Genomic DNA, 19,210 nt, shown 5'->3' on the forward strand with positions numbered 1-19,210 from the left:
TGGCCGGCGGAAGTGGTTGCTGTGTGGACCAGCTGCTGTGTCAGTCAGACTGCGGCGCGCGGGGACATGAGTCTGTTCGACTTGTTCAGGAGGTTCTTTGAACCCGGGGGCAGGAGGTGAGGGGTGTGTGTGTCTCTCAGCACAATAGTGTGACAACAGCACTGCTTGTGTGTCAGCACAACAACAGTATAATCTGTACACAACGTGTGTGTGGCAGCACAACAACAAAATAACCCCTACACAGCGTGTTTGTCAGCACAACAACGATATAACCTCTACACAACATGTGTGTCAGCACAACAACAATATAACCTCTACACAACATGTGCGTGGCAGCACAACAACAATATAACCTCTACACAACATGTGTGTGTGTCAGCACAACAACAATATAACCTCTACACAACATGTGTGTGTGTGTCAGCACAACAACAATATAACCTCTACACAACATGTGTGTGTCAGCATCACTGAAGAATAACTGTGTATATACACAACGTGTGCAGTAACTCCAGTAGTTGTGTGTTCAGTACACAGTATATGATGTGTACACAATCGGTGACTAAACCAAATGTGTAATTAAAGAACATATTACCTGCTGTATATATAACGCCGTCATATTCCGCAGTGCAGTACAATTGAGCCTAAAATATATATAACGCCGTCATATTCCGCAGCGCAGTACAATGGAGCCTAATATATATATATATATAACGCCATCATATTCTGCAGCGCAGTACAATGGAGCATAATATATATATGTATGTATATATATAAATATTAGACTGCATTTTACTGCGCAGTACACCCATAACACATCGTGCGGCTGTTTGCACGTTCATTCCGTCATCGTGCGGCTGTTTGCACGTTCATTCCGTTATCGTGCGGCTGTTTGCACGCTCATTCCCCATCGTGTGGCTGTTTGCACGCTCATTCCCCATCGTGCGGCTGTTTGCACGTTCATTCCGTCATCGTGCGGCTGTTTGCACGTTCATTCCGTTATCGTGCGGCTGTTTGCACGCTCATTCCCCATCGTGCGGCTGTTTGCACGCTCATTCCCCATCGTGCGGCTGTTTGCACGCTCATTCCCCATCGTGCGGCTGTTTGCACGCTCATTCCCCATTGTGCGGCTGTTTGCACACTTACTGTACCTGCTCGCTCTTATCCATTAGCGTCTTATTAACTATTATCAACTATTCCAGGGACCCATTTTTGGGGGGAATGACTCTTGACGAGGACGACGATGATGATGATGAAGAGAACTCGGGGTACCCCTTTGGCCGGCCCCCTGCATTTGATTTCGTCTTCTCTTTTGGTCAGAGCCCCTTCCAGCGCATGTTTGGTTTGGATGAATTTTTCAGGGATTTCGACGAACTCTTTGCAGATTTTGGCTCAATAAACCGACAAATTCCCGGTATGTTTTTATTTTTGGGGGGGTTGTTCTGGGGCCGCACGAGGGGGCCACCGGGCCACATATTATTGGCCATTTTGTTCTATTTCCTGATAAACGAATAGGAGTTAAAGTTGACCGTACAATAAGAAAATAAACCACTATTGCCTTTTTACCCCCCCAGAGCTACCTGGCATTGATCCGCCGCCTCCGAGGGGGGCAAGTACACTAAGGGACTTCATGCTGAAATCCCCCGACTCTCACCTGCCGAGAGGCCGGCATCTGTACTCTTGGGACCCGACTTCTCCAGAAAGCCCCAGGCAGCCAAGGATACCGTGGGTATGGATAAATAGCACCTTCTCTCGTGTGGTCAGCCTACGGGACGCTCTGCAGTCATGCAGTGAGAACCCGCGCAGTACGGTGCGCATGCACAGCTTTGTGTGGGGACGCTCAGGTGTTTTAGGGGTAGGGGCCCAGTTTCAGTTTTCGCCCTGGGATGATTTACAATGGCAGTGACGCCAGCTGGGTATTGGGATCCAGACACTGGAGAGATTCGTCCTGAGGCTGCCGGGCACTATGGGCAGGCTTTATGTGTTTCTGGTGTGGGGTTAGCGTTAGTCATCATGCAGATACTCTGTGAAGACTGAGTCTCCTCTCATGTTAACAGCAGCAAGATGAGGCCATTAGAATCCCGCAAGGTGACCCCAGACAAGACAGAGGTATGTACCTAGACACATATATATGTAATCAATTACCTATCAGGCCGTAAGTAATCAATTACCTATTTGTTTCACCATGCCGTCACAATATATAATCAGATAATTGCTCAACATATAGCCTGTTCATTTCACACGCCACAGACAATAACATATAGCCTGTTCATTTCACACGCCACAGACAATAACATATAGCCTATTCATTTCACACGCCAGACAATGACATATAGCCTGTTCATTTCACACGCCAGACAATAACATATAGCCTATTCATTTCACCAGCCACAGACAATAACATATAGCCTATTCATTTCACACGCCAGACAATAACATATAGCCTATTCATTTCACACGCCAGACAATAACATATAGCCTATTCATTTCACACGCCACAGACAATAACGGATAGCCTATTCATTTCACCATGCTGTGAGGGAGGATAATTGTGACCCCATTTATTTATTGAGGTGCACATGCGCCCGCCCGCCACTTACGGTATCCACTGTAACTGATACTGTATCAGGTATTGATACTCCTGGCCCACGTCTCACGTCACTTCCATCTATTTAGATCTGGATTCAGAAGTGTCCTCCAAGGGCCTCGATGCCATCCTTACCCCAGCAGAACCAAGGGTTTCCTCCTTCTTCCAGAGTGTGTCTGTCTCCAGAGTGACAAGGCCAGATGGGGTAAGTTGGAGTCTGTCTAGGGTTTATCCCACCACCCCCTGGGCATTTGGCTGGTGAGCATACATTTTTCAGTCTTACTACCCCAATCCTAGGTGTTAATCCTCCGTGCGGGTCCTAAGTGGGTTCAGATGTCTTGGTAACAGTGTTTGTTGCCTCTATGGTAGGTGAGTATGTGATGGAGACCATCGTGTGGCTGTGTGCTACTCGGACAATGCGGGTCCCGTGTTGCACGTTCACACAGCCGGAGTGCCCCAGGTCCCTTGTCACCGCATGGCTGTGTGTATCACTAGCGGGCACCGCACACAATAGTATTATCTACCTGGCTTACGAAACTGCAACTCGCCTGTTTTTATACCGTCACAGACCATAGAAGAGAGAAGGACGGTGAGGGACGGCCGCGGTAACGCAACCACCACAGTGGCGGTCCGGAGAGGGGACCAGATCATCAGTAGCTCTACAGAGGATCCTACGCATGGAACTATCACTGGTACGTGACCCCGGGGCAACGGGGGTCTTTAACATAAAAACAGTTTAACGAGTTAAACATGAAAAGTATTTTTATTTGAATCCGCACGTGTTCCAGTCGCACGTGTACACGGCCACGCTGGGCCATCAAACCTTAGTATGAAAAGAGATACAGAGCCTCCTGCCACGAGACACCTTCCCATGGAAAGAGATTTTTAATGGACGTGTCCTTAAATAAAGTGTTAGAAATACATCATACTATCGATATTTGTGTCTTCATGATTGACGTAGGGTTGCCTCTGACCTTTGCACATTTGTTTCGCTATGTGCCAAGGAGTCCAGCCAGATGCCAGCCGGGGCCCAACGCAAGATCCCTTAGATCTGTCCGATTCCCAGACGATCCTGCGCAGGATTCTGCAGAGGTGGTTCTCCCAGTGATCGTGATAACGCGCCCTCCCAGCCTTTTCCCGATTCCTCCTCCTCAGTGGACCTGGCGCTCTGTTTAACGGATACAATGAAATAAATTCTCACTTCCACCCGGAAACTGGCTCAGACTCAATGACTTGGCCGGAGACAGGGGGTTTACCCTCTTTAATGCCCCCCGTGGGCCTTAAAGGGTAAAAGTAGCCTTAGATTTAATGTGAGTGGATCCTTTCTATTGACACATGTATATATTTATATATGTCCCAGTATATGTGTCCCAGTTTCTCTGCCTTTGCGAGTATATATATGTCCCAGTTACTGGGAACCAGAATGTGCCTTTACCAGTATATATGTCCCAGTTACTGGGAGCCGGACTCTGCCTTTACCAGTATATATATATATATATATATATATATATATATATATATGTCCCAGTTACTGGGAGCCGGACTCTGCCTTTACCAGTATATATATATATATATATGTCCCAGTTACTGGGAGCCGGACTCTGCTGTTTCCAGTATATATATATATATATATATGTCCCAGTTACTGGGAGCCGGACTCTGCTGTTTCCAATATATATATATGTCCCAGTTACTGGGAGCCGGACTCTGCTGTTTCCAGTATATATATATATATATATATATATATGTCCCAGTTACTGGGAGCCGGACTCTGCTGTTACCAGTATATATATATATGTCCCAGTTACTGGGAGCCGGACTCTGCTGTTACCAGTATATATATATATATATGTCCCAGTTACTGGGAGCCGGACTCTGCTGTTTCCAGTGTATATATATATATATGTCCCAGTTACTGGGAGCCGGACTCTGCTGTTTCCAGTATATATATATATATGTCCCAGTTACTGGGAGCCGGACTCTGCTGTTACCAGTATAAATATATGTCCCAGTTCTTGTAAAATCTGAAATAAATACATAATTTTGAGCGGACGCTGTTGTGAAACATGTTACTGTCTGAATATCGATTTATTTGCCCAAATTGTAATCTTTGAGGCCATTATAGGAACGTTTGCTCTAGAGTGAGATGTAAGCTGCAGTGTCAGCATGGAGGAAGCCGACATTTTAATGGCATACCTACAAAGGGTCCCTATTTAATATGGTCAGTCCCTCCCTGGAGCCCATGTGACACTTAACAGTATTGCGCAACTCTTTGTCACGTTATCCACACATAGCCAAGTTCTCACGATATTCCTATTGCTTTGCATCAGGCTTCTCACGCTGCTGTTCCTTGAGGCTTTCAGGGGGCCGTGCAGACGGACCCTAATACACGGGGTATGGAAGACCCCTCCGGTAAGCTCTCTGAAAATCAGTGCCTAAGTACGACCCTGTCCCAGGAGCCGGAATGAACCTGACTTTATATGACTCGATAACCCATAAAAAACACACCACTGTCTGCTGGTAGCATCTCCTGAGCACACGTTAAGGCTCCACGTCCGCGATAACCGCACACCAATAAAACGCTTAATGGGTTTCTAATTGCTTTCTCCCAGCTAATTAAACAGCGTTCCACATAAAACTTGGCACGCGGTTTCTGCTGAACGATCGTTTTGGTTTCATGGGTCCGCTTTCGGGGCAGCGCAGATGGACCCGATCCACGTTCCGGATTTCAGGAACGCGCTCTCACGCTGGGGCGCCTTGCCCGGCTCGGGGCTTTTTGTTTTATTTAAAAAAAAAGGCAATTCGCTATTTTTGTTCACTCTGTATGCAGCTCAGAGTTGCTCTTTAAGAAGTTGTATATGCCAGGAATAGCCTTCAAGCAGAAGTGGTAGCGTTCTTATCTGTCAGTAGAGAGGCTATTGGTGGGGAATTGTAACCTTTTAAATCATGGCGCTTCCACGACAGTGGCGTGGTTGGTAAAACCTTTTGTTCCTGCGAGATCCGGGCGGAAACACATTCATTAAACTCTTTATTCTATTAATTATTTGGTGGTTCGATATCGAGACCCATAATAGATCTCCAATTTCAGGACACTGGTGTGTGGCTTCTTTCATACTGGTTTACTGGTTTCGCTCCGTTATTCCTCCCCTTTTCATTTTCCCTCTAATTCCCCCGGGCAGAATCATTGAAACAACAAAAAATAATGAGCCGCTCTCCAGGATCCGCAAATTCTTTCACAGCAGCAACATCTTTAAACGATGTGACTTACTAAAAATCTGGAGTGTTTTTGGACAGATTCTGCAAACTTTGCATCGTGTCTCCAAGAACCGTCACCTCTGAAGATATTGTGACATCACGTGATGCTTGGCGTGTTACCCTCCAGATACCGATGTGCTGGGAGCTCACTCTGCAACGTTCAATGGCTTTTTCCTGGATTGCCGGCCGGCTGGGTTGGTACTTTGTATCGAGAATTACTGGCCACAAAAATCCAATCGTCGTCGACGAGGACTCAACTGGACACACCATCTCCTGTCCTCCACCAAAGCTCTCCAGGTTGAGTTGGCTTGTAGAGTTTTATCTCCCAAAGTGGAATTTGGGAGAAATCTTTGGTTTCGGCCATTGCAGAATATGATAACTTCCCCGAGGAGGACCTCTCACCTTCCCTCGTCCCCAGGAATTAGAATCGTTCCCCGACCAAGCAGAGAGAGTTGACCCTGAGGACAGACGTTTGACCCGGGGACTTAAGGAGACCGAAGACGTGAAAAGTAACCAGTTCTGTGGATCACACGCGGTCCATGGACATGGCTTTAAGGGTGAAGACTTGTCACGGGAGAAGACAATTCCACGCCGTAGAAGACCGACACGGATATCCCAGTTCTTCCTAGGGTTAGGTGATGGCTCTGAGCTTTCCATGCTGGTTCCGTGAAGATGGATCTCCGTGGTTCGGATGCACGTTCTTGGATCTCGTGGCCCTGAAATTGGAACCGGATCCAGAATAGCCTCAGATTCTTTGTCATCTTAATTTCGTTGTTCGATGCTGTGAAGTTCCAGACACGGCGGAGACAGCTCATCTGATAAGTTCCTTGGTTATTTTCATTAGATTTCAGAGGTCAATAATTATTAAGTTTTGTTAGTAATGTGCCCGAGATAATGCACACGTTATATCAGTGGGTGGAAAGTAACTCGGAACAGCTTATACAAGAGGTCATAGATCAGATGGGAAAAATGAGGTCCCAGGTGGTAAACAAATCAATGTTATTTACCTGCTACGAATATTTACCCCATTCCGTGAAAGATGGAGGGGCAGCAACAGAGCTGTGTGTGGGGTCAGTGCAGGAATAGCAGAGAGGGCTGCGGGGCAGGATGGAGGGGCAGTGACAGAGCTGTGTGTGCAGGGTTAGTATAGGAATAGCAGAGAGGGCTGCGGGGCAGGATGGAGGGGCAGTGACAGAGCTGTGTGTGCAGGGTTAGTATAGGAATAGCAGAGAGGGCTGCGGGGCAGGATGGAGGGGCAGTGACAGAGCTGTGTGTGCAGGGTTACTATAGGAATAGCAGAGAGGGCTGCGGGGCAGGATGGAGGGGCAGTGACAGAGCTGTGTGTGCAGGGTTACTATAGGAATAGCAGAGAGGGCTGCGGGGCAGGATGGAGGGGCAGTGACAGAGCTGTGTGTGCAGGGTTACTATAGGAATAGCAGAGAGGGCTGCGGGGCAGGATGGAGGGGCAGTGACAGAGCTCTGTGTGTGCGGGGTTAGTATAGGAATAGCAGAGAGGGCTGCGGGGCATGAAGGGGGGCAGAGCAATGGAATAACCCCCTAAATCATAGGACTGGGGTAAGACTAAGTTCAATGTGATCCCATAGAGTCAACTGGGGTCAGGGGACACAGTAAACAAAGTTTTCCATGGTGGTCTTTGACGGGTCCTGAGTTCCATTGCAGGTTGGTGCTGGGGGTATATGGTGCGTGTGCGATGACCCCGTGTCCCTGCGTGGGCTCTGATTCTGTAACGTGTTTTCCGTGTTTGTGCCAATTAATGATATTATTATCAGTGGCTGATATAATGAGTGCCGTTTATCTCTGAGTGATAGGGAGCTGCAGGGTATATATGAGGACCCAGCGCTCCTTTACTCCTTTCTGTCTCCCGCGACGGGCTCGTCTCTGGCATGGCACGGGGGCATTTCCTGAAGACGGTGCGGATCTGGCTGAGGGTGAGGAATTCCGTGGCCCGGGAGTGTCTGGCTGAATTCCTTGGGGTATTTGTGCTGCTTGTAAGTTACTGCTTCTTACATATGTGGCATTGACAAGAACAGGGGCATGGGAATAGCAGAGGGGCAGGATGGAGGGGCAGTAACAGAGCTGTATGTGGGGTCAGCACAGGAATAGCAGAACCAGGGTCTGTGGGGCAGCATAAAGGGGCAAGTGCAGTGATCTTCTACGTACGGAGCGTTACGTAATTGGAAATTATTTGAGATGAACCTTGTTCTTAAAAACACAAATCTCTGCTTCCCGAAACGAGCTGAGAGCCGCTTTCGGGTGTTTTGAAGAAACTCCTGCTTTCAGATCCTGTTTTTGGAGAGTTTGTTTAATCTTCATTTCCCAAAACAACCCAGAAGTTGAAATATCATTTCAAGGTATCGCCCAAAACCTCATAGTTTTTTTTTAAAGAAAGCAGAAAATAAATGTAATGTATTTCGTAGAAGACTCAGGAAGGTTTGGCCAGGTTCCTAGGTTTCTGAACCCTTCTGGCCCTCACACTGTTGGTGTTTTGATGACCCTCACGGTGGTCAGAGGTCCAAACATTCAGACTGAGGCATGAGAACGGGTTCTTCTAAATCCTTATTCCTTGCCCAGTTCCTGACACTTCCACCAGGTCTGCTCCCTGAGATCTTCTGCGTCACCACCATCGTCTAATATCTCATGGTCTTCTGCTCCATGTCCCCAGCTGATCACCGTCGGAGCCACCGCTCAAGGAGTCACCAGCCAGAGCACTAAAGGAAACTTCTTCTGCATGTACCTAGCGGGGGCAATCGCAGTCGTAATGGCAATTTATGTGTCGGGGGGAGTATCAGGTACCTGGTTAATGTGTGTGTGAGAACCACCTAGGCAAATTCTTACCTCCCTATGAATCAGAAATGTTGGTTCTCCTGTGGCCTTCTCTGCCACATGTTTAATGGAAGGGGCTGTTTTATGGTGTCTTCACGCCTGCCGCCTGGATTTCTCTTGTGTAGGAGGCCACCTGAACCCAGCCTACTCCCTTAGCCTGTGTGCCCTGGGTCGTTTCCCCTGGAGAAAGCTGCCCCTCTACTTTCTCATCCAGCTGGTGGGCTCATTCACCGGGGCGGCAGCGGCGTTTGCACTTTATCACGGTGAGATAAAACCCGAGTAACACTCCTGCATATCACATTATCGCCCTTTCTATTTTATAACCCCTGTTCCCTTCTTCCCTATAACCATAACTCCCCTATCTCCATTTTAGATGCCATACAGAATTACACCAACGGAAACCTAACTGTGTACGGACCTAGAGAGACTGCGTCCATTTTTTGCTCGTATCCAGCTCCGTATCTAAGCGTTGCCAATGGATTTTTAGACCAGGTAAGAAAAACTGCACGTTCTTAGGTCAATATCAGGTTGACTGTACCCATATCAAGCCAAAGGCTGTGGGAGGCTGATGCTATTTGTAGTTCACCAGGCCAGATGGAAATGTCCATTGTGTTTGGCAGGTAATGGGGACGTCCATGCTCATGATGGGAATTCTGGCCATCGTGGATTCACGGAATAAGCCCGTCCCGCAGGGACTAGAACCGGTGGTTGTTGGAATGCTGGTGTTTTCCATTGGGTTATCGATGGGATCCAACTGTGGGTACCCCATCAACCCTACCCGTGACCTGGGACCAAGACTATTCACCTATGTAGCCGGATGGGGTCCAGAGGTGTTCAGGTCAGTGACGTCCCAACGTCAACCCTTATGACCATGTGTTGAGACAAATGATTGCTTTCTTACATCAGTATGAAACTGGTGGGGTGGGGTCATTTTTTTGGGGGAGTGGATTGCTTAGTCTCATGAACATCTTCAACCTTTTCCCGTATCTGTCGAGGAGAGACCTGGACAGAAGGGATACGGCTTAAAGGGTGACCTTCTTACTCTATCTCTCCTTAGAGCTGGTAACTGCTGGTGGTGGGTTCCAGTGGTGGCGCCATGCGTTGGAGGTCTTTTAGGGTCTTTTTTATACCAGATATTTGTGGAATTCCACCATCTGGGGCCTGAGAGTGAAGAAGAGCCCTCAAGGAAGGATGATCTTCCAGAGAACAAGAAGGAGATCCCAGTGTTCACCATAAACTTGGATAACTCACTTTCCCATCGCCTGTGAGCCAAGGACTAAGGACCGTCACCCTTGTAGGATAAAACATGCCTGGACCACTGAGGAGGCACTAAAAACCATGCAGTGGACCTCATCCCAGACCACACACAGGTCTTGTGTGGGGCAACCTGCCTCCACCTGCTGTGTATTTGTACTTTAGTTCCAATTTTATGTCAATAACAGGAAATTATGCGTTTCCCTATTAAACTGGCCTCGGAAATCCTCCCCCCCAGGGGCCATTCCCTGAATCTGTTGACCGGGATCATGTCTCTCAGCGGGCAGCTTCCCGCACTTGGCGGCTGTGTAGTAGCGTCTCCCTGTGTCTCGCTCGCCTTCTGTAAGTGTCTCTATGACCCCTCTCTCCTTCCAGACGTAAAATCTAAGCCGTGACTCCTCCAGCAGTTTGCACGACGTCCATCACATCTTGGAGACGCTCTCAGAGTTTCCGTGGACCTCTGAACGTCCTTGTTTGGAGCCGTCCGTCACACACTCCAGATCCCGGGAAATGAAGGGCGTTTAATAAATGAATGGGTAGCCATAAGCAGGAAGCCATTCCTTTGGTGATCTTTGGCCTGATCACCAGGTCAAGCTGACGTCACGAAGCCCGGTGACACCCGGAGAGATATATTGTAACCAAACCGCATCCTTCTCTGCACCCCCCGGCCCAAATAATCCGGCGTTATTTATTGTCTTCCTAAAACAAATTGATGTTAAAAACATTATGATTTCACAATATTTATTTAGCAAAAAATGATTTTATGTACAAAGCTCAATAGAACCGATCACAATACTCTAGGGGGGGGATCTTACCAGGGATTTATAACGTGGGATCACTAGATCTCTGTGTTCTCCTGGAGATCCGCTCTATAGAACCGATCACAATACTCTAGGGGGGGGGATCTTACCAGGGATTTATAAAGTGGGATCACTAGATCTCTGTGTTCTCCTGGAGATCCGCTCTATAGAACCGATCACAATACTCTAGGGGGGGGATCTTACCAGGGATTTATAAAGTGGGATCACTAGATCTCTGTGTTCTCCTGGAGATCCGCTCTATAGAACCGATCACAATACTCTAGGGGGGGATTTTACCAGGGATTTATAAAGTGGGATCACTAGATCTCTGTGTTCTCCTGGAGATCCGCTCTATAGAACCGATCACAATACTCTAGGGGGGGGATCTTACCAGGGATTTATAAAGTGGGATCACTAGATCTCTGTATTCTCCTGGAGATCTGCTCTAGAACTGATCACAGTACTCTAGAGGAGATCTCACAGGGATCTGTGAAGGGATCTTGTGCTGCTCTAATGCCTGATCCGCTGTGCGCTCTGGTAACGAACCCCTGTGATCTCTGAGTAAACAGAGCAGAAGCTTTAGTTTAACTTGTATTTTGTTCCTCAAATGTTTTCCTGTCAGCCTGATGTTTAATCAGAGAGTGTGGGCTGTGCTTGAGCCGAGAGACAGGCATAAAGTGCGTATGACAGAGACAGGCAGACAGTGCCAAGCGAGGAGCCCGAGACAGACGAAAGGGGATGGGGTGCTACCAAAAGAGACATCTCACGAGGACAAGACAAATAAAGAGACAGCTTTAGAAAGATACGGTGAAGAGGAGAGATAGAGCGAGACAGACCACAGAGACAGCACGAGAGAATAAACTCTAAGGCGAGAAAAGGTGGCGACGAGGAGCATGAAAGAGAGCGCCGAGCGTCCGGAGACAGCTCCAGAGAGCACAGTGAATTAGACATACTGCAGCGAGAGCGAGGGAGACGGCTGGAGGCGGAGGGGTCAGTCCCAGCAGCACCGCGTTAGGATGCCGGGGGCAACAAGCTGCAGTTACCCCCACCTGGTGCTCCTCTGCGCTGGGCTCCTGTCATTGGTTAACACCGAGGAATCCCTGTGTCCCAAGCCAGGTAAATGCCCCAACCTTTACCCCCTGACACCTACCCCACCCCTCCTCCCCTTACTCCTTCCCCAACCTCTAACCCCTGACACCTACCCCACCCCTCCTTCCCTGACTCCTTCCCCAACCTCTAACCCCTGACACCTACCCCACCCCTCCTTCCCTGACTCCTTCCCCAACCTCTAACCCCTGACACCTACCCCACCCCTTCTCCCCTGACTCCTTCCCCAACCTCTAACCCCTGACACCTACCCCACCCCTCCTTCCCTGACTCCTTCCCCAACCTCTAACCCCTGACACCTACCCCACCCCTCCTTCCCTGACTCCTTCCCCAATCTCTAACCCCTGACACCCACCCCTCCTTCCCTGACTCCTTCCCCAACCTCTAACCCCTGACACCTACCCCACCCCTCCTTCCCTGACTCCTTCCCCAACCTCTAACCCCTGACACCCACCCCTCCTTCCCTGACTCCTTCCCCAACCTCTAACCCCTGACACCTACCCCACCCCTCCTTCCCTGACTCCTTCCCCAACCTCTAACCCCTGACACCTACCCCACCCCTCCTTCCCTGACTCCTTCCCCAACCTCTAACCCCTGACACCTACCCCACCCCTCCTTCCCTGACTCCTTCCCCAACCTCTAACCCCTGACACCTACCCCACCCCTCCTTCCCTGACTCCTTCCCCAACCTCTAACACCTGGCACCTACCCCAACCCATTCCTGGAACGCACCGCACTTCCCGTAGCGCTGATTAGATTGTAAGCTCTTTGGACAAGTGCCTGCTTCTGCCCCATCTTGTTGGTAAATGTAGTGATTTTACCCCTTCTCGCCCATTCGCTGCCCTCTTGCTAATGTGATAAGTACCTCGGATATTCCGTTACACGGAAGGTTTTCCTGTCCCTAGGAGCTTGCAATCTACTGATATAGACATCAATGAGAGGTTTCCCGACTGGCCATTTCAAGACGCCGGACCCCTGTGGTGCAGCTGGGAGTTAGTGGAGGGTTTGTGTTTTGCCCCCGGGACATGCGCAGTGAGGGGGCAGGGATGGCAGCGTAGTAACGGAGAAGGGGTTGTTTGTCTGCGGAGAGGACACTCTGTACTCGGTACAATGTTCCAAAGGTCAGCAAATCCGGGGCAATCACAACACGGCAGGTACTGTTAACCTATCACATGTCACCGAGCCCCTGGGCTTCCACGAGCCGCGCAGGTCCTCCTGCCTTTTAGTGGCCGGGGCTCTGCCTGGGCTGTTTAGACTATACCGTCTCCTCCTGTATCATTGCTCTTAATCTACTACTCCTTCTGCAAGTAAATGTTTCAATATCAGACCACTGCCTCTGGAAGGCTGTGCCATGAATCTACCACCAATGTTAGGTCTATTCACTAACCTGGGAGTTTGCAGGCGAGTTATAAAGTATGGCTGTCTTTACTTTGCATTATGAAGAGCCGACCCCATATAATGCATACCTAATGTCTCGCTGATTTAACCACACATTATAGGGGGCCAGCTCGCTGATTTAACTATACATTATACATTATACAGGGGGCCGGCTCACTGATTTAACTATACATTATACAGGGGGCCGGCTCACTGATTTAACTATACATTATACAGGGGCGGGCTCACTGATTTAACTATACATTATACAGGGACCGGCTCACTGATTTAACTATACATTATAAAGGGGACCGGCTCACTGATTTATCTATACATTATACGTGGCATCTCATTTATATAACCATACATTATACAGGGCTGGCTCAGTTATATAACTATACATTATACAGGGCTGGCTCAGCCCTTCCCGCGGGGTCGGCCCTTTATCATTTGTCTCGGCTTCCTTACTACAGAAATGAGTGTTCAGGGCACAGAAACGAAAGGCGATGCGTGCAGCGGCCCTTTTTCCTCCCCGAGCAGATGTGTCAGGTTCCTAGCATGTAAATCATTTGCATAGCGAGTGCTTTCTTGAGGTGCTTCCTGCGCCTGCCCCGGGGCATCAGACCGTCCTGCGGTGAAACCACCAGGTACTGATCTGCAGATCCATGCAGCTGGGTCTCATCCGGGCCGCGTGATGTCACACTGCGCTTCGCTGATGCGTTTGTTGGTGTCTAATGTCGTGTTTCTCATATTCCTGCATTCTTAGCTTCAAAATCAGACCTTAATCAGTCACTGGTCTCGTCTTAGATTCAGGAGCCATATTCCTATCCCATGCATGTTTAATACCCCTCACTGCTGCTGGGAGGCTGTTCCACGTATCTACTACCCTCTTAGTACAGTAAAACCCACTTCCATTCCATCTCTGCCCCCTGAGCCTCTTGTTGTAACGTCTCTCCCCCCCGTCTCTTCCCGTTCTCAGGGGTCTCACCGAACAGCCTGGTGGTCCCTTTACTCTCTAATGCCTCTCTGAGCTGCCCCGGCTGCGAGGGCTCCGTGTCCTGGAGGAGGGGTAATAGCACCCTACAGCCTGACGCGCTGAGACTACTCCGCTACGAGGATGAGGACAATTACACCTGCTTCGCGCATGGGCAGCCGCTCTGCTCCGTGCAACTGCTGGTGACAGGTGAGATCTGAGGGGCACTCGGACATAGCGAGGACTGGCCAACGCCGAGTATGAATCCTCATAGGGGCCAAGTAAAGCTTCTCCAAACTGGCCTCCAGTGAGTATGAGTCTGCTCTCCAGTGAGTATGGGTCTGTGTGAGAAGCTGGCCTTCAGTGAATAAGTGTGATGTCTAAGTGAGGGAGTCTGGCCTCAAATGAGTTTGAGTGTGAATGAGGCCGGCCTCCGTGAGTAAGATGGTCACCCTTAGATTAGTTTAGTCCCTTTAGCATCGAGTGGAGACAGGAGTGGGCACTCAAACCTGTAATGTGTCTCCTCAGAGGATCTGGAGACCCCAGAATTTCAGTGTTACCGCCGGCACCCCACCCGAGACATCATCTGTGAGTGGGCACTGAGGAAGAGGCATCCCCCGTCCACTCACACCGTGCTCATCATCCAGCAGGGGTAAGTTGGGGATGGGAGCTGTGCGCGCATGTACAGGGAGATAACGAATCATCACCCCATAGCACCAACATATTCCGCGGCGCAGTGTGAAGAGGTCAGTGCAGCTCACGGGGGATTTGGAGTTAAGGGGTCTCTCCTTCCCCCCCCGCAGATTAAACAACCCCCCCGAGAGGTGGCCCTGCGGGTACACGGACTCCGCCATGAAGGTGACGTGCCGCGTGAGCCACGGAGAGGAGCTTCTCACCACCAAGCTCTTCCTGTCCATGTGTGCGACGAGCCGGACCACCAGCGCGGGCAGCAAGTTCCTCGTCACCACCTCCAAGAAGCTGCGTATGTCCGTGTGATGTCATCGCCTGGATGCCGTCTGTCGGCTTCGGAGACGGTTGACGGCTCTTATTTTCTTTTAGTGCAGCCGGACCCCCCGCCCAACGTGACCGTGTCCCCCGTGGAAGGCGCCCCCCGAAAGCTGAACGTGTCCTGGGCATTGCCGAGGCCCTGGGAATCCGGGTTCTACCTCTTACGCTTTGAGGTGCAGTACCGGCTGGAGAACTCCCACTACCCCTCCAACGTGAGTGTGAGTCGGGGCGCCCACGCCACACTCATTCACAAAACTCCACCACTTTCTGTTTTTACAATAATAAAAATCCCCGTCGCCCGGAAACGGCTTTGATGTGTAAGCGACTCGCCCCGCGCGTTTCGCGTTCATCGCCGCCTCTGCTCGCTGTTTTGGGTTTTTTTGCATATAAGCTGAAATTGGAAGCTGTGTGTGCCGTGGGGACACGGAGAGGTGACGGCGACGTCACTCAAACAAACATGGTCATCAGAAGATGGCGGCTTCGGGACGCATTTAAACACAATGTGTTGGCTGAATGTATAGATCAAAAGCACGTGATCTGCTTTACTGCTTTTGGGGGCAGCCAGCGGGGCATTGCGATGAACTGGGCTGCGTTACGGGGCAGTATGAGAAAGCGCAGTGTGTTGCAGAGCGTTGCATGGGGGTGCAGTATGAAGAAGCGCGTTGGGGTGCAGTATGAAGAAGCGCGTTGTGGTGCAGTATGAAGAAGCGCGTTGGGGTGCAGTATGAAGAAGCGCATTGGGGTGCAGTATGAAGAGGCGCGTTGGGGGTGCATTATGAAGAAGCGTGTTGGGGTGCAGTATGAAGCGTGTTGGGGTGCAGTATGAAGAACCGCATTGGGGTGCAGTATGAAGAAGCACGTTGGGGTGCAGTATGAAGAAGCGCGTTGGGGTACAATATGAAGAAGCGCGTTGGGGTGTATAGGGGTGTATTATGAAGCGCGTTGGGGTGCAGTATGAAGAAGCGCATTGGGGTGCAGTATGAAGAAGCGCGTTGGGGTGCAGTATGAAGAAGCGCGTTGGGGTGTATAGGGGTGTATTATGAAGCGTGTTGGGGTACAGTATGAAGAACCGCATTGGGGTGTATAGGGGTGTATTATGAAGCGCGTTGGGGTGCAGTATGAAGAAGCGCGTTGGGGTGCAGTATGAAGAAGCTCATTGGGGTGCAGTATGAAGAAGCGCGTTGGGGTGCAGTATGAAGAAGCCCATTGGGGTGCAGTATGAAGAAGCGCGTTGGGGTGCATTATGAAGCGCGTTGGGGTGCAGTATGAAGCGCGTTGGGGTGCAGTATGAAGCGCGTTGGGGTGCAGTATGAAGAAGCGCATTGGGGTGTATAGGGGTGTATGAAGAAGCGCGTTGGGGTGCAGTATGAAGAAGCGCGTTGGGGTGCAGTATGAAGAAGCGCGTTGGGGTGCAGGTAACTTGTTCACGCGGGGGTAACTATCGGTGATTATCCGCCTCACTGACTCACACTCTGCCTCCCGCAGGTGACGACCTCCCAAACCCACTTTTTGATCGAGGACGCCATGGCGGGGAGGAAGCACGGTGTGAAGGTGCGGGCCCAGGAGCAGTTTGGGCGCGACGTGTGGAGCGTGTGGAGCGAGGAGGCGACGGGCACCCCGTGGACAGGTACAGCGGCCCCTGGGGCCCTCACTGTGGGCTCTTCTTTCTTCTGGGAGGAGGCGGACGGACGCCATCTCGTTTTCCCAAATCTGACAAATATTTAAATTATTACCGGTATTTTTTTGAGGGGATTTTTTCTTTCCAATATTTATGTAATATTTTTTGTCTTTTGAAAGAAAAAGGAATCTGCGGATGGCGTTCTAACTTCCTATAATGAGGTTTCATGCGCAGACTTTCTTCCTTTTGAACTGAAAGACAGAATTTCCCTCGAGAATCTTGCATCGCCTCAGGTTCCCGGGGCCACTTCCTGCGTGGGGGAGAAGTTTGTCTCCCGCGGGGCTGAAAACCACCTGCTTTCTCAACTATAATTCCATATCTTCCAGTTTGGGTTTTATAATTGCTGTTGTGCCCGCGGGGAAATGTCTCTCAGCAGAGATGGCACAGACTTTTCAGAATGCCCAAGACAGGCACATGGCCGACCTTTACATAAAAATGGGGGAAAAAAATGTTTTTTATATCAGTTACAGTAAATGAGCCAATATGTCCTGATCTGTCCTCAATTTCTCTAGGGCAAGCTTGTGACCCCCGTGCGGTGTAATAACCCCGTCGTCCTTACTGATAAATTGCCCCAAATGTTTCTTAACCCCCGGCTCTCTGTTATTTATGCAGGTTCTGTGATGTCTTTTTCAACACAGGTAAGATAATGGGGGGCTGGGGGGCAATAAACAAAAAATGATAGCCGGGGGCAGAAAAATCCATAACCCTATATATATATCTGCGACAGGATCCCAGTCAATCGGAAATGACTTTCTACACTTCATCTGAAGAATGGACTTCCGAGGAGCTCGAGGAGGGTAAGATACCCCAATATACATGTTAATATGCATGTCGGAGCTGCTAAACATTAACCCCGGCCTGCCTGTGTGCCCGCAGATACTGAAGACCCTCCGTCTGCCGTCCGGCGGTACACACTCCTTGTGGTCGGAGTGAATTTGGGATTATTTACTCTGCTGTTCCTTGGAATAATACTGAGGTGAGAATCCAACGCGTTATTTCTAGGATGGTAATTTTCAGCGGGCGGGGGAAGTCATTTCCCAGCGCACTTTGTTACCAGCATATTGGAAGGCTGACATGAGACAACAGGAAGTACGGTGTGCGACTGCAAACGGCTTCCCCCGTCCAGCTAAAGAGTGCCAGGTGCTATTTTGATGCTCTCTGGGTTCTGTAGGAAGGTGGGGAGTTGGGGAGGGACGCCGTCTGTTCTAACCGGCTCTGTGGTGATTTTTAGGATGCAATGGAAACTAAACGGGGGCAGGTTGAAGGATCTGTTCCTACCGTTTCTTGATGGGTCCAGAACCGATCCGGTGCCCGTTGACTCCCTTCTTATGAAAGCTTCTGGGTCGACAACCGCAGATAAAACCAGTACGTTTGTAGACGCCACTAATGGATGAACAAAAACCTTGGCCCATACGTGGATCACGTGCGGAGTACACGTGGGAGAATTGACTCTCCAGTATTTTGGACTGCACAGACCCCGTACAAACATATGAACTCAGCCCGGGCGCTCCTTGTTAGTGCTGCCGCACAGCTGGGAAATATATTAACGGGCCGGAAAGAGTCCCGTGGTAGCCCTGACCACTTCACAAATGATGGCCAGATCATGTAAATCCTGTAACACGCGGTGTAAAGGATGCTGTTTTTGTTAGATATTCATGAGAACAGCAAAGAAGTCCTTTGTTGAACGCAGGGTGCATGGCTTTGACATACAGCAGAGGTGGTAATGACTAGCGTGGTTTTGTTGGTGAAGACAACATGGAGAAAGAAAAATAAGTAAAGACAACCAAAGGCGGTTAGTGTGTTCCATGATTCCGTATTTTTACTCCCTCGACGTTTACTAACAGAAAACCACAGGCCATGCAGGATGCAGGTGCTCTCCCGCGCGCTCCCGTCACGTGTTGCGTGTCTGTTCCATCTGTAAATTGTATGTTTAGGTTGGCCTGTGTTTGGGGGACGTGGATTTAGGTCAGCGTCGCCCCCCCGCGCGTCTCCTGTGCCGTCCTCCTCAAACCCTCAATACTTTACAGGCTGCAACAAGAGGAACCCCGAGGAAGAAGTCACTTTATAGATCCCCGAGAGTACTGTGATCGGTTCTATAGAGCAGATCTCCAGGACACAGAGATCTAGTGATCCCACTTAATAGATCCCCGGAAAGATCTCCCCGAGAGTACTGTGATCGGTTCTATAGAGCAGATCTCCAGGACACAGAGATCTAGTGATCCCACTTAATAGATCCCCGGAAAGATCTCCCCGAGAGTACTGTGATCGGTTCTAAAGAGCAGATCTCCAGGACACGGAGATCTAGTGATCCCACTTTATAGATCCCT

At 49.8% G+C, this 19,210-nt stretch overlaps 2 protein-coding genes across 2 annotated transcripts; both read left to right on the plus strand.

Annotated features, from left to right (window-relative positions):
* Positions 1-66: 66 nt before the first annotated feature.
* On the plus strand, positions 67-3,695 carry LOC149280455 (HCLS1-associated protein X-1-like). The gene is made up of 5 exons (XM_089500461.1): positions 67-116; positions 1,203-1,414; positions 2,677-2,792; positions 3,156-3,279; positions 3,592-3,695. The coding sequence occupies exons 1-5, from the start codon at positions 67-69 to the stop codon at positions 3,693-3,695; spliced, it is 606 nt and encodes a 201-aa protein (XP_089356587.1).
* A 4,051-nt stretch (positions 3,696-7,746) lies between these two features.
* LOC149280456 (aquaporin-10-like) lies at positions 7,747-9,954 on the plus strand. Its single transcript, XM_089500462.1, has 6 exons — positions 7,747-7,851; positions 8,526-8,652; positions 8,812-8,949; positions 9,060-9,178; positions 9,307-9,524; positions 9,744-9,954. Exons 1-6 carry the CDS (start codon positions 7,747-7,749, stop codon positions 9,952-9,954), a joined length of 918 nt encoding a protein of 305 aa, XP_089356588.1.
* The last annotated feature ends 9,256 nt before the right edge of the window (positions 9,955-19,210 follow it).

The sequence above is a fragment of the Sceloporus occidentalis genome, unplaced genomic scaffold (assembly GCF_023333645.1).
Source record: "Sceloporus occidentalis isolate IW3139 unplaced genomic scaffold, rSceOcc1.0.p SCAF_155, whole genome shotgun sequence".
In the NCBI taxonomy this organism is placed as follows: Eukaryota; Metazoa; Chordata; class Lepidosauria; order Squamata; family Phrynosomatidae; genus Sceloporus; species Sceloporus occidentalis.